Source organism: Chironomus tepperi, unplaced genomic scaffold (genome assembly GCF_022539635.2).
Source record: "Chironomus tepperi strain 1889 unplaced genomic scaffold, CSIRO-AGI_Ctep_v1 contig_174, whole genome shotgun sequence".
Classification (NCBI taxonomy): Eukaryota; Metazoa; Arthropoda; class Insecta; order Diptera; family Chironomidae; genus Chironomus; species Chironomus tepperi.
In genome coordinates this window covers 952803-969292 of record NW_027226296.1, presented here as the reverse complement: position 1 = coordinate 969292, position 16490 = coordinate 952803, and the positions used below count along the sequence as shown (strand labels likewise).

General features: G+C 33.9%; 1 protein-coding gene across 1 annotated transcript; it reads right to left on the bottom strand.

The window, feature by feature from the left end:
- Positions 1 to 1850: 1850 nt before the first annotated feature.
- On the bottom strand, positions 1851 to 16269 carry LOC139089062 (somatostatin receptor type 5-like). The gene is made up of 5 exons (XM_070638491.1): positions 15816 to 16269; positions 12584 to 13337; positions 4221 to 4513; positions 2496 to 2629; positions 1851 to 2324 (listed from the first exon to the last, which is right to left on the bottom strand). The coding sequence occupies exons 2-5, from the start codon at positions 13272 to 13274 to the stop codon at positions 1934 to 1936; spliced, it is 1509 nt and encodes a 502-aa protein (XP_070494592.1). The 5' UTR covers positions 13275 to 13337; positions 15816 to 16269; the 3' UTR covers positions 1851 to 1933.
- Positions 16270 to 16490: the final 221 nt, after the last annotated feature.

Here is a 16490-nt window from a genome sequence, read left to right as displayed (position 1 = left end):
GTTAATTTGGAGAGCAATTAAGTCATAAATAGATCAACTGAGCATAAAAAGTGGAATTTTACTGTCTTAGTAACTTAAACTTGATATTCACTTGCTTAAAGTTAGCTGACTTTCAGGCAACTTTAAGCTAGACTAGGTTTAAGCAATCTCAAATTCGCTCACTTATTCTAAGGTACGTTTAAGAGCCACAAATCTGCATTTCCTGCATTTAAGATGCACAGGATAGCAGTTTATGTCCCTTATAGTTCGTCCAAGACTGCAGGCCTGTGTTTTTTGCTAACAAACCTGAAATTTTGGACGAACCATAATTTATTCTATTAAGTTTATCTATTTGTGTATCAGAAGTACAAACAGCGCTGCTATATCAAGTGATTTATTGAAATATGATGCCGGCTCATACAAAAAATGCAGCACTTTTGAGTAGAGGACCAGACCAAATGGTCACATAGATAGACATCTTTTCATGCATCTTAATTTGATTCTGTTTTAGATTAAGTATGTATCTTAGGGTTTATTTCTTGAACTATGAACCAATTCTAGCCTTCATTTAGTAACAAATTTTGTTTATGAAACTAGCTCCACCCTTTTAGTAGAAAGGATATAGACAGCATGAAAATAATATTCAAATTAGTGATACTCATTAACCCAAATAGCTTATCAAATTCATCACCAAATGTAACTGACTGCTCATCCAACAATAAAATTCAATCATTATTATCCAATCCAACAGACAATAAAAACTTACTGACCGACTTTCCTAATCAAAATGAGCCCAACTGCTTATCAACTAAATCAAAACTTTTTTTCATACTCGCTATGCTATAAAACAATTTATCTTTCCGTCCAATGTGTGTGTGTGTGTGTGTGTAATAATGAGTGACTTAATCTTTCATCGAAACACTCGCATAAATTGAAATGGATTTTAAGGGGTTTGGCCCTTCAGATTTGTCAGTAGCATACATTGTTGCCCTTTTGTCAAATATATATCTATATATTTATACACATTACATGTAACGTTATAAGGAATAGTTGACGATACATATAAAGATAATACAATTTTGTGCTGATTTTTATTCTTATTTCTTCATCTTTAATTTCGATTTGGAGTAGAAAAAGTTTTTTATTTTTCATGTCATAAAACTGTAAAGTTTCATAGATAAGTATACAAAAATTTTCGAAAAAGAAAAATAAGTAATATTAAAAACTAGTTCCAGGGGTGTAGCTGGTGATTGCGGGGCTCAGAAAATATCAGAGCCTGAAGTCGACTCTATCCCTCTATCCCTCTATCCCTCTATCCCTCTATCCCTCTATCCCTCTATCCCTCTATCCCTCTATCCCTCTATCCCTCTATCCCTCTATCCCTCTATCCCTCTATCCCTCTATCCCTCTATCCCTCTATCCCTCTATCCCTCTATCCCTCTATCCCTCTATCCTATCCCTCTATCCTATCCCTCTATCCTATCCCTCTATCCTATCCCTCTATCCTATCCCTCTATCCCTCTATCCTATCCCTCTATCCCTCTATCCCTCTATCCCTCTATCCCTCTATCCCTCTATCCCTCTATCCCTCTATCCCTCTATCCCTCTATCCCTCTATCCCTCTATCCCTCTATCCCTCTATCCCTCTATCCCTCTATCCCTCTATCCCTCTATCCCTCTATCCCTCTATCCCTCTATCCCTCTATCCCTCTATCCCTCTATCCCTCTATCCCTCTATCCCTCTATCCCTCTATCCCTCTATCCCTCTATCCCTCTATCTCTATCCCTCTATCCCTCTATCCCTCTATCCCTCTATCCCTCTATCCCTCTATTCCTGTCAGGAACGAATTCCTCATCGACTTCGAGCTCTGGAAAATATTCTTATTTTTGAGAAGTATCAAGTCACCAGCAGACATGATTACACCCCCTTGTCTAGTCATAAAGAAGTCCTTATTTACAAATCCGTGTGTAGAACTGGTTCAGTTCGTTGAACTGTATGAACATTGTTCGCTGTCTCGTTGATTCCATTCATATTATGATTCTTGCTATCAAAATGATTGGGAATTGTAATGGCCGTAGTTTTAATGCAAACATTTTTGCTTTTATCTTGCTCGACAATCGCCGCCGATGTTGCTAGTGCTGTTACAGCACCCTCCGATTCCTTACCAGCAATTGTCGTCTTTGTCTTTTGAAAATTGCTCTTTGCAATTGCCGATAATTTCTCTGAACTACGATTACTTCGTCCGAAGCGTGGAAAAATGCTATTTTCGATTTGAAGTTGAGCATTAATGTCTTTGCCTCGGGTGCACATACACGCCTTCATGAATGACTTTTTAAAATTGTCACTATGTATAATAAAGAATGTGGAAATTCCAAAATCGATCGAGTAAGCATGTACAGACATAGAAGAGAGGGAATATAAAATAAGACATTGATTTATTGAGTTGCCTTATCATATATATATGTGTATATTTACTAATGTCATGGCAGTGTCATGAACTCTACATTATACATACCTTAAGAACGCATATAAAATGGGATTTATGGCTGAATTACTATAGCCCATAGCTCCAACAAGAACAAATACTGTTATTTCCAATTTACTTTGGCAAACATCTGGCGGTGTATTAATAAGTGCCATTTGACTAACCTATATGCATAAAAATAGAGAAAAATCTTTATTACTTCCAATTTTTTGGTTACAATAATATATCCAGCATATCCCACACTTGTTGTGGAATATGAATGGATAGACATATATTTATATAAATTTTGTCGTTTGTCTTTGTCTTGCATTATCTGTGATTACTATAAATATAGGTTTATAGGAGATGTAGGAGGTAGTCATGAGAATTGTGGAGGAATTGAATTCTAGGAGTTGCGATTTACATGCTGGATTGGAGACAGATGCGATTTGTGGGCATCATAAATAAGTATAATGATGTGCAGGATGTATCAATCGTAGGATTTAAGGTAGAAGTAATTAGCAGCTAAGGAGCTTCAAAATGGTCTGGATTCTTCTTTAGAAACTGAAATTTGAACGCTTTTAACGCCTCTGGCATCTCTTGAGAAATGTCAGGATTGTCTCCATCTTGATTACGATACCTACTCAATCTCAAGACTTTGATGAAGCAGAGACATTAAGATCCCGTAATTTCAAGCGGATGCCAGCTATAGGAGCTATTTAAGAGAGGCTTTATACTAAAATTTGCAAAAAAAGTTCTTCAAAATTCCTTAAAATTAAAACCTCCAAAACATCCATTAGCTCCCATCATAAGAAGCTTCCAAAATCATCCAAAACATGAAATTTCAATTATGTGCTGAACAATTTTTTAAAAGCTTCATAAATAACCTTATCATCATCCAAAAAATCAACATTAACTTTTCTCTCATTCAAGCAAATCGTTATCATTTTTTCGCAATTTCCCTTCTGCCATTCTCGACGAGCAAATTGCCCCATTAAGCACACGATATCCTCATAGTCATCGATTTTGAACATAATAATAAGAAATTGAAAGGGATTAGAAGTTTGGATCGGAAAAAGGTATCGTTATACACGTCATAAGAGATTGATATTGTTTAAAGTACACAAAATGCTCGATTGGCTTAAGAATGGGAAGTTTGTATCAAGATTATGTTTATTGAGGTGTTCCTTTCTTTTTGGGGGATGTAAAAAATTATGAACAAAAGAGTAGGGAAGCCTATAAAACTTTTAGACAATAAATTTCCTAAATTGTTTTTGGTTCGACATTATTTGAGGTTTATTGGTTGGGAACTGAATGTAAGCTTGTTGAAAAATGGTTGCCCGAGAAGCATGTGCTGGTATGGAGCTGGGAATGAAGTAATTACTGGTTAAAAGCTTTCAAGAAGCTAGTCAAATGAGCGTTGATGTCTTATGGATTTGGCTTATCTTAGGACAAACCCCCAACTTTTGTGAAGTCCTTAATATACCGGAATGGGTAATGAAGGATAGCGCAGGCTTCAGACATCCTCAACTCCCAGCTATAAGCCAACATGTTCCTAAACCAACGAAGTAAGTAACCATTTAACCATTATTGTGGCTCCTGCATCGCAACCCTCCATACTCCTGCACTTCCCGGGTTATCAATTGCCATAACACCGCAATATCCAATAAAAATCACCAAATATGTCTGATAAAAGTGTCGCAACTGTCAAGAATGTTCCAAACATGTAAAATAATACAATATACACAAACATATTATCCTATTACATTCACTTACCCAATACGGTGTCCAACAAAGAATGTAAACAGCAATGACAGTAAGGACGAGTCGTGTCACCTTACGATGAGATCGTTTCTTATCTTTCGACTTATTTTTCGGACCAACAGTCTGAAGTTTCTTAATCACTAAATAATAGAATACGAGGATTAAGCTTAATGGTACGGCAAATCCTAAGATTAAGGAATATAATGTAAATGTTGAACCGCCTAGATGTCCATCAACGCTTGGGTGTGACCATAAAATATTACATGTCATTTGTTCCGATCCCGGATACTTTTCAATTGTGTTAGCTGTAAAAAAAGACATAAGATAAATTTTAGGTATACAGTACATGAAATGGCAATAGAATTATCAACATCAATGAAGAGACAATTGCTTACAATAAATGTCACGAGATAGGCATGGCATTTTTTGTGAATGGTAGGTGGAGAGATTATAAAAAATGATGATGATAATAAATGTAACGCACTTGACGGTCTTCTGATCTTAGATAGAAAGCGACAAGATTGTCTATGACAATGAATGTCTTTTTTTGTTCGTCCTGCTTTATTTAGGGCAAATTTGCAGCAAGACTTTTGATTAGTTGTATTGGATACATAGTCAAGTGGCTGACTGTCTGGATGAATTATTGAGTAACTGATTGATGACTGTCTTCTTAATTGCATGCCAGACTGACTGATTAATTATTTTGTCAATTTAAAGTTTAATTTTAGTGAATTATTTACAAAATAGTTCAATAACTTGTGGACTTGATGTCCAGTGGGATGATAAAGTTGTCATTTGAGTACACGAGACTCCAACAAGAGTAAACGACCGGCAATTTTTTGTTATTTATTGCTAGCTAAAGGTTAAATTTTGATTGTAATATAATTCCAGCAATAAATTTATTTTGATACCTAAAATGAGGTTGTTCATATGCTGGGTTTATGTCAGACTAGCCTGAGGTCAGGAGCAAGTCAGGAGAATATCAAGAAGAGATTGTTCTACAATGTTATGAACACTGTGAGAATCGTTTTTACTTTGAACTAAATGCTCCTGTTATCATTGAGAGCAACATCGGCATTTAGTGGGAATCAAACCCATGTCTACTGTTAGAGATTAGCATTCTGTGGCTTTGCTTTATTGGCTTAAAGGCTGTAGTTCATCATAAGCATGATTCATCGATCCTAATCGTTATGTAGCCGGAATTAGCATTGAACTTGGACCAATTTGACAAAATGCTATCCTCAAGTCACATAATAATCTCACAGACATGCTTATATACACACTGTCTACGTGTCTAGACTAAGGTAAATGCAATCATGCAATCCAGGAAGCTTTCTACTACATGACCAGTGTTATCCAAATTTTGGGGGCTACAGAACTCCTTGATGGTATGCTATCTTGCTGTTCAAGGCTTAAACTGATTCACGCAGCTTGGACAACACTTATTTAGACAGATTCTTCTCAAAATGAATCAGAATAGTCGTCAAATCATGTTAACATTATGCAGACAAGACGTATGCCTTACGGGCTATGTTATACCACTAAAAATTACCCCAATATCCAATAATTCAATTTTAAACAGCGGTAAAATGCTTCATTTCATACAAAAGTTCTCTCAAAACACACAAATGAAGCACAACTAGGTCACAAGTGTAACTAAGTCAAACAATTACATTCCAATTTATAAATTTATACAGAAAATCAAATTTACATGTCGAATCCCCAAAAAAAATTGCGTTCTAACCTCCTACATCCTGTTAAATTCAATTCCAATACATTATTTTGTTATTAATTCAATTTTATGAAATCCCATTTAATCACATCAATCTTGAGTTTATGGCTTCAATACCTACGTCATTAAACATCATGGCTCATGAAAAAAATAACAGAAAAAATTGAGCCAGATCTGTAAATAAATAAAAAATGGAAAGCCTGTTTTTCTGTACGCTTGAAAATTTTTATTATATTTAGGTCATGAAAGGTCGATTAATTTTCAATCTTCTTTAATTTTCAGTCAATATACATAGGATGGCCTTTTTCAGCAGCGTAATTAGAAAAGCTCTTTGAATCCTACAATTAAAATATTTATCAGCAAAGTTAATGAATTGAAATTTTTCGCGAAAAAGGAACATAATTAGTTAATTAACATCTACATTGTTTATATTGGGTAAAAGAGAACAATTTACTTAAGGATTATGCATTTTTTTGGGAAATTAGAAAGTCCCACATAATTAAATTTTCATGAAAAACTTTTATGTTCTTCTTTTGTGAAATTAGAGCTGAAACTAGTGGAATATGAATTACATATTTTATTAGTAATATAAATAATTCAACGTAATTTAAAACTTTTATAAGTTTTTAAAACTATAATGTGAAAGTTAGAATTCCATTAGTGTTTAAAGGAGCTTAAAGGCTTTACAACTCTACTACAAACTAAACAAACTATTTAGTAAGCCATTTCTACCGTATACTAAGTTGACAGAATCAACATTCCTGTCGTTTTTAGAGAAAATCGTTGAAATCTCCCGAGCGACAAAAATTAAGAAGGTTTCGGCACGGAGCATTTGAGGCTTCTCTAGAGTTCATTTATCAACAACAAATGGAACCAGAGTCGACAAAAAATACGTTAGAACAAGCCATCAACAGAGCATTAACTTGAACTGGTCAACAGGACATTAATTTGCAACTAGTTATAATGTATTTTTGTCCACTCGGGATGTCGCATAATTTTGACTGAAATATTGAAGCAACTCGAGGGCAGCTTCCATTTGGTGTCATTAAAATAGCTATAGCGGAGCCTTAAATATTCCATAGCGGAACTTTATCGTTTGTATCGCTCGGGTCTGCTATAAACATCATTCAAAAAAGCATGAAAAACTACAATAATCATCAACATTTCAATTACTATTAACTGCTCCTTCATAAGAACACCTCGTGTCATATTCTTTAAATCCATCGAAAAAGCCTCGCTTATTCTTTTCTTAATAAAACTTAAAATGTCACCGCTCTTTCAAAGACATCTTAAAATATACCTTTTAGTCATGACAACTGCATTATTTGATAGCAACAGACGTAATATAAACCTTAGAAACCGTGAAATCAACGCAGTTAGCTTTAGGATTTATATAAATTCTAGGTATGTTTATTTGCTGAGTGGTCGTTAGCTTATGGTGATGATGATTGATTCTTGTTAATCCATTGTGAATTGTTAAGTGTTGATAAAAGGTCTGAATAGGTATTTGCTTCTTTTTCAGCAATAGAGTCAAAGAGATAGAAAGCCTTTTGTAATTACCTAGGCTCAAAATCGGAGCTTGTTTACAGGAAGCAGTAACTAAGTGTAAGCGTTAAATGAGGACGCCAATGGCAGCAACTTGAATCTCATGTATAATTTGTGCCTACCGCCGTTGACACAATTTGGTGTCAATAATAAAGCTTCATTGGAATCTTCTTAATTTGTGTCGCTAAGGAATGCAGCTTCTAAACTGATCTAGATGTATCCATAATAGCCCAGACAATCAAAAATCTAGAACCACTTAAGACTAATCAGTAGATTAATTTTTCAAATCTGCTCCTAAGCTTCTAGCAACTAATCTTAATTCCAAATGAAATTCATCTAATTGGTCTGGAAAGTTCTAAATCTAATAATTGATGTGTCAGGTGAGCGGTTATCAAGTTGCTAATGTCACATGAAATGAGAAATGCTGACTAATATTGTAGATTAAATTTCAACAGAAAAACGAAATAAAATTTAGTGACAAAATCGCACTTGAATGCTTTTAGCAATTCTTTTGAATTAGTAATGTAATAAAATGCGCATTTGTCAAAGTCAAGCGACATAAAAATGAAGAAGATAATCACACAAATTTAGATAATTTAATGTCACATCATTGCTTCAAGGTTTCAACCAATTATAAAAGTTAAATTTAGTTTCCTTATTTCAATTCGCATCTCTGACATCATTAAACTTTTTTTTCGAGAACAACTTTTATTTTTTCAGTTTCACAGATGGAAAAATTTTGAAAATTGATGCCTGAATTGCCTCAAGTAATTAAAAGAAAAATCCGGAAAGCTTTTATTCTTCCATTCAATAAATTTTTGATTATTTTTCTTTTTAGCAAAGTTTGAGAAAAAGTTTTCTTGTTAATTTATTAATAAAATTTTCTTGAGCTTTTTTGTGATTTTTTTATGGCTGTGGAAGTGCTGTGAATTATGGTGCTAATTGGAAATTTTGATGGAGCTTCATTTTCAGAATTCGAATTTGCTTGGATTTTGAATGGAAAAGTCGATTTAAGTCTCAAGTCGACTCAAGTCTCAGTCGACTCAAGTCTCAAGTCGACTCAATGTCTCTCAAGTCGACTCAATGTCTCAAGTGGACTTTAGTGTCAAGTCGACTCTAGTCTCAAGTGGACTTTAGTGTCAAGTCGACTCAATGTCTCTCAAGTCGATTCAAGTCTCAAATCTTGACTCGATTCCATACAAAAAAGATCGACTAAGAAACAAAGGCTTGCATTTCCTGCATTTTAATTCAAGGCTGTAATCCTGCGGTTTTTAAAGCATCCACTATGACGTCTTGACAACAGTCATATGACCATCACACGAGGACTTTACAAAAAACCTCAAAAAATTCCTCCCAAACCCACAAAAACTCAATCAACCTCTTCTTAGGAAATACCTAAACTTTCACAATTCTATAACAATATTTCCATGCCGACAGAAGCTGTAACCGACACATGCCATGAAAAAAACTGTAACATTTGCGGAAAATGTGTGCACTTTTTATGTTTCACGTGTCAATGTGAAATATTGGCTTGACATCAGAACCAAAGTATTGAATGGAAATAAGCAGGAACAAAAATAAGAAAAATTCAATAAAAAGAATTAATCGAATAACATTTTATAATTTATAGAGTTTTTGAATTTTCATCAGCATGTGACGATGACTGATTTTAAAAAATGGAAATTTATTCATTTCCAAGTAAAAATGATTGAATGAATGCAATGCTGATCGAGCTTTGATTTCCGGAATGGAAAAAATTATTAGTTTTATTTTCCCATGAAAAGTTTTGATGTGAATTCAGTGAAAATTGGAGCAATTTGTTGATTTACTAAATTACGTAAAAGTTTAAAACTTGAAATTGCTCAACTAACTCGAAACTAACAACTTTTCGGAATTATGACGCATTTTACATCTACTCTTGTGAATTGGGACATTAATTCCATTCAATACCCAAAAAAATTCTACCTTTAATTTCACAAAAGCAGCAATTCTTTGAGTTATTATTGATTTTCCAGGTCAACAACTTTATCAGCCATTATTCATCAAAATACATGACATCAATACCCAAATATACTCAAAGTATTGCCCAAAAAAACAAATCCTCAATGGACAGCTTCTGACAGGTTATCAATTATCTAAATCACAAAATCTAAAGCATGAATGAGAATGTTACCAGACAGCAGACAAAAGGACCTTATGCTGCATGATATGCTCGTGTGCTGAAATGAGCAATTTTATAAAGTATCCAATTTTATTATATTGAAATAAATATGATTCGTTTAGGGAAAAATATTTCATATTTCGTCTCAAAGTTCAGCACAAACTCAATTTAAACTATTTCAGCTACTGCTATTTCATCTAGTTCATAAAACATTATTTATGTGAAGCTTTTGTTGTGCGAGAAAAAATGTCGTAAAGTTTTCTATTGAATAAACTTATAACAAGGTTTGTGAATCTGTGTTAAAATCTTTATAAACATGATTTCTGTAAAGCTATTTTGATGCCCGAGCTACACAAATGAAGAAGGCTCTGCTAAGTCTTTTGTACTAATACCAAATGCCTATTTTTGGCAACCATATGGACGCCAAACGGAAGCGGTTTCCATTTTGTATTAATAAAAGAGCTTTGGCAGAGCTCCTTGGCAAAGCGGCCTCTTAATTTGTGTCGCTCGGGTTAGATCCCATTTGGTAATTAGGATCGAATTTCCCGATAATTAACAGGGCTAAAATGTCTATATTCTATCCTATATGCACGATTTTCAATTTTTATATCCAGAAAATGAAAGAAAATACACGAAAATATTCAGTCTGAATTCTTTAACATGTCGGTAAAAAGCTCAGCATGATGCTGATTCACTTATTGTGTCTCACAGGTATTTATATTTAGATCTTCATCCTTAAAACGAAAACGATCCATAATGACGTTAATAAAACTTATTTTATTCGTTCCTGACTTCAAAGTGATTGATGTCAGTGATTTTCGTTGCCATGGATCAAATTCAATATCTGAGGAACTACATATGTGATTTCATTCCATTTTCCATAACATTCCAGAAGTTCTGGTAGTTCTAATAGACAGTGAACATACTCATCTAACTAATTGATCGTACTCATGAGTATACTCATTCAATATAAGAAATGACCGAAAATCTGGCACAAGACAAGTGTGGCTCTAAGTCGGTCTGGTACCGGCACCAGGCTAGTGTCACTCTAAGTCGTTCTGATACCAAATTTTCGGTCATTTTATAAGGCCGTGTGCTTTACAAGTTAATTTGTCTTATTTACAGTACAACTATATTGCTTAAGATGGGGTAGGATAGTTACCAATCTGGTCACTATATCCTCCCTGTCAATATTTTGACACTAAATCAAACCAATAAACTGCAAGGCAATTTTCACATATATCCAAAAGACCTTAAAGCCTAAACAGCACAAACAATATGAAAATATTTTCTTTTCGATTAGATTTTATTCAGCTCATGAAATATAAAACTCATCGTTTGCTAGCTAAAAAGCAAGCCTAAATTATACTGCGAATGAGAAAAAAAAACAGCTTGACTTCCGACGCTTTATTATTTTTTTTACCCAAATAGAAATTTGGGGGTTGGTGAGCTGTTTGAAGGATTGTTATGAAAAATTGGATTTTTGATTGCATTTTTAAATTGAGTTCTAAAAATATCGCAGACGTTTGTGCTTCTTACATTGAAAATACTGGACTAAGATGGCCAAACCAGAAACTGAGCACCAAATCATCGAAATAAATCCCAACCCTGCCATTTCTCATCAATTTTCCTCTTCACAAAAAGAAAATAAGCCAAAGATATATAGAAAGTGATTATAAAGAACGAGCAGAAAGTAAGAAGAAGCGTTAAAAAACATAAAGCTTATCTCCCTCGACAGCGTCGAATGAGTAAACAGTTTCCAACAGTATAATATTACGTGTGTCAGTCACTCATAATGTGCAATATGTGTGAAATGAAAAACCATTTTACTCCCCTTCCATTCGCAATGCGACTGTGAAGTATTTGATGAAGTGCAAAAGTTTTCTTTTTGCTGTTATTTGTAAGTGAGCAGTTTTGGATGAGATGTTGGAAGTGGGAGGGCAATCAATTTGGTTATTTTGAAATTTAGGGTATGATAATCACGACTATAAACTCTGTAACTCAAATAATGACGATTGCTACCTTATTCAGAAAGCTATTACGGATTTAAGACTAGACTTGGTCAAAGTCATATGATAACTGCATTAATAGACACTTGAAACCAGGAAATTAGGAACACGGTGCTAATAAGCTCTAAAATGTATCCATTATGACAGCTTATTGCCAAATGCAAGTCTAATTCAGCTTTGCATCGACCTAACGCCGACTTAGTACAGGATTTTATCCATTAACCTTGTTCCACGCACTACATTAGCTACTAAGGGGCCGTTCACTTATTACAGCTTAGCAATTACAACACATGACTAGTGAGCGACCCCTAAAGAAGGATTACTATTCAAACATTACGATTATCAGATCCTTAAAAGGTAAAGAGTACGCTTTCAAAGAGCAGAAATACCACTTTGGTACCCAAAATAGATCTCTTTGCATGTTAAAGGATATGACTGAGAATTTAACAAAGCATGAAAAGAGTTCTTCACCTAAAGTTAAAGAGCTGTCAATCAGATTATTTTAGACATTCATTGATGGATCCAGTCAAATGATTGAAACAAATTCACGCTTTTTAGCATTTGAAGCATCTCAAGAATCTGACATGAGACATCAATACAAATCTCTTGGGAATCAGTACATCTGACTGATTCTCATGCATCAAATGATGACATGTAATGCAGAGTGATTTGAATGTCATCTTTGTTCTCAATAAATGTCTTAAAATTGCTTAACAAAAGGAACATCCGATTGGATTGAAAATGCTATTTCATGGACCTTAAGTTACTTGAATTTGCAAGCTTCATTGTCATATATTTCAATATCATAGAGTCAATAAAAGTACAGCTACCAAAAATGCGTCAATGCCACAACTACCCCAGACACAAAAAACATCAAACTCAATACCATATCCAGCAATCAAGTAAGTAAGAGAGTAAATACACTTACCATATAACATAACGGGAAGCATGATGAGTGCAGATATTCCCCATGCCAATAGTGACACAATTTTCGATACTAATTGCGTTCGAAATCTTGGCGATGATATGGGATGACAAACAGCAATAAATCGATCAGCAGACATAATTAAAAGGAATATTGATGATGAGAATTGTGTTATTGATGTTGAGACCATGTACAATTTACACAAGAATGACCCAAATATCCACTCATTAAGATACATTGTCGTTAATAGAAATGGTATGCCTATGAGAAATGACTCATCTGCTATTGCAAGATTCAATATGTATCTATTCGTAACGGTTTGCATTTTAGAGAATTTAAGTACAACATAAATGACTAAAGTATTTCCAAATAATCCAACACAGCATACAATGATGTATAATATTATAGCTATCACATTTCCTGTTGGATTTTGTGTGGAAGCGCACGTTAGATATTGCATTGAATCATTTGTTGTAAAGTTATACAGCGGATATATCGAATGTAACCAGAATTGGTAAAAATTCATTGTCGTTCTCGAATCATTCATATGTGGTCGAAAGAATCGACTTGCCGTACTGTTGCCGTTCATTGAATGATTAAAGTTTTTCATTGCTGACCAAATCGAGAGGAAATCCTCTTGATAATGTTGATTTGACATCATCGATGCTGATAGTAGCGGTAATGTATGATTCATGTTGTCTATTTTGCTGTTATGTCCGTATGGGATGTGACGACTGCAATTTTCTTTATTTGTCAGCTGTATATGAGGAAGAGATTTATGTTAGACATTGTGGCTCATGTAAAGTGGCTTTTTTATGGTTTTTAACAGTTTTTTAATTAAAAAAATTCAGTGGCAATTAATTGTATTGAATGTGAAGGGTTTGTTGAGGATGCTTAAGGGATCTCAAAGGATTTTTTCCACGAAAATAGCAAAGCAGATCAAGGAAGTATGCTGCAAAAAGTTGCAAATAGATTGTGAATTGCATGACTGCTTGACGAGGGTGTGCAAGTTGAAATCAGAGTTGGCAGCACTTTGGAGTCCGGACTCCAAAAGTTACAGTCCGGATTTTGTAGACTCGGGCTCCACTTTATTTTTTTTTTTTGGAGTCCGGACTTTGAAATTCCGGACTCCACATTGGAATCCTGCTAACTCTGGATGAAATTGTGGTCGGAAATCACGATCCAGTCGCGACTAAGAATAGAATATAATTGGGAATTTATTAAATCGAAAATGGCACTGCGATCGATGATCATGTGGATCAGGTGTTAGGGGATAGCTAGAAAAGCATGGTTCAGGGATAAAGCTAAAATTTGGTGAATTTAGGGAATTTTTTGAATTATTCTTAAGGAAAATTAGAAGCAGAATTTTGTGCAAAAGAGAAGGAGGAGGCAGAGTAGTCTAACCTAGAGTTGGCAGGACTTAACTGAATGACCGCCAGTGGATGCCAGCCTATTGGCTTGAAGAGGCCAGTCTTTATTGGATTGTAGAGGCTTGCCAACTCTGGTTTAATCAATTTTCCTGTATTTTGACCAGTGGCCTACCTTTCAGCATTTTGAGGCCTGTTAACTCAGGTTTTCCAACTTTCCAATATTCTGACCATTTTATCATTCTACCCGAAAGGTTCCCAACCCCATGCCATTCAACTCTACATCTCTGATGCGCACATATGTGTCTTCAATAGTTGTAAAATATTCTCTTTATTCTTCTTTTATAGTATCTTCCTTATTATTTGTAATAATATTTTTTTATGCATGAAAAAAGGTGATGAAATGCTCACAATTCAATATTGAAGAAATATTTTCCTCACATATGAATGCATAAAAAAGTATTAGCAATTTATTCAACAATTTCCCCTTTTTTTCCTTGCTTTATATTTTTGTTACATTTTTGCAATTTGAATCAATTTTATTTTGTTTTCTTTGTTATGGATGCTTATGGAAATTTGATATATTTGAGATGGTTTCAAATACAGGGACTTCATTCGTTGACATTTTATGTTGCCTTTAATATTTATTAAATACCATAAGAAAAGGTTGCCTTTGAGATGGGATTGAATATATATTTAATATGGAATTTTCCGAGGGCAACGTGGAAAAAGAAAAACTTTTTAAAGTGAGGGTCGACAAAAAAAGAAAGACTTGAAAAGTTGTTTTGTAAATTGGGGTTAAAACTTTAAATTGAAGCTTAATAGCGCTTAGAAAACTGCAACATCATTGAAAATAAATTAAAAAGTCGAGGAAAAAATTTGAATTATTTTTTTTTGCTAATTTATTCTGTGTGAAAATCAGGAATTTATTCGCGAATGAGTAAAACACGCAAAAATGTTTGATAAAAAATTCAACTCTTAAATTATTCAAATTATGTGTTCAGGGTGGGTGGTTCTATGTGATGGATTTTGCTATCGTTAAAAGACAGATTCTCATGGATAGAGGCTGTTGATAGAGACAGTGAAGTACTTTGTATAGACAAAAGGCAGCCAGCGAAAGAACCAGTTTTAGATGCTCTCTGAGAGAGGACATGGATCACAGATAATCTGTTTCTAAATTGCTCATCGATGACTTCCAAAATATACAAAATTATCATTTCATACCCGAGAGACACATATAGAGATGGCTTCGCTAAAGATCCATGTCAATCGAAACTGCCTCCTTGTGGAGTCTGAATTCTACTCGAGGTACTAAACAACTTGACATAATGTCTTGTTAATAGCCATTAATAACTAGACCTACGGTCGACTAATGACTAACTTTATGGATCATTCCAGGAAAAATAGCATTAGTCGACCGTAGGTCTACTTATTAACTAGACATTATGTCAAGTTGTTCACTTGCACTAGCAATGTAATAAAAAAGGCAGCTTCCTGTGATTTACACTCCATGATCATAAGAGAATAAGTATATAATTACTAATTTTAATCCCGTGCGACATAAAACTTCATTTAGAGGTCACACGAGTTCGGACATCGGAAATCCATATGGACTCCGATTCCTATTTTATGTCGCTCGGACATAGACAACATTAATGATCGACTCTAGCAATTCCGTATCTAAAATGAACCCATTATCAAAAAAGCATCCCCAACACCCTTCCTCCTTCACCAAAAGTTTCCTGATTTAATAAAAATAATTTTTTTTCTTCTTCAATAATTTCCATCGTGTCAGGTTGCTTAATACAATTTTCATGTCCACATTTGTCTAACCATAAAAAAAATATCTTTTACGATTAAATTATTACTCCTGTTTTTTTGTTGTTGTTGAGCGTCCTCTTGTCTGCTCGTTTCCAACAAGTTCTCCTTTATGTGTTATGATGAGCAATATTAAGGTTTATGATACATCACTTTTATGCCATAAAAAATATGTATTTCCTTTCATCACTTTATCTTAATTTGTTTTCAACTTTTGTACTCGATTTTAATATTTTTTTTCGTTCGTTTCTTTATTGTTTGGGTTTGTTAGTGCTGTATTTGGTTCACATTGGTCGTTAAATGACGGGAATTGTGGCGATGATTATTAAATAATTTTTAATACACTTTTTGATGAGATTTTTTTGTCGTTTGAGACTTTGTTGATTGTTTTATTGGAAAATTGGTGATTTTTTTAAATAGTTTGTAAGTAGTTTGCACTTAGTTCTTTGAGTTTGGATAGGTTTGGGAATTATTTTGAATTTTTCAAATTTTTTTATTTTTTTTCAATTTTTTTTTAATTTTTTTCAATTTTTTCCAATTTCTTAAAAGTTTCTTGTTCTAAAATTTCAAACTATTATCAAATTTAGTTTATTTTTTGTCATTTTAAACTCATTTTAAGTCGAAATTGTGCACTTTCCTTAAAGGAATTTCAAGTTTTTAATGAATTTGATCAATTTTAAATTTGTATAATTTACAAAATTTTCAAAATTTCAAAAATGTTCATC

Coding starts and splice junctions, on each gene's coding strand:
- LOC139089062 (XM_070638491.1), bottom strand. CDS start 13,274: ATGAATCATACATTACCGCTACTATCAGCATCGATGATGTCAAATCAA. Junction 4,514..12,583: donor GCTTCCCGTTATGTTATATG/GTAAGTGTATTT, acceptor CTTTTTTTACAG/CTAACACAATTGAAAAGTAT. Junction 2,325..2,495: donor ATTTTATATGCGTTCTTAAG/GTATGTATAATG, acceptor TATTATACATAG/TGACAATTTTAAAAAGTCAT.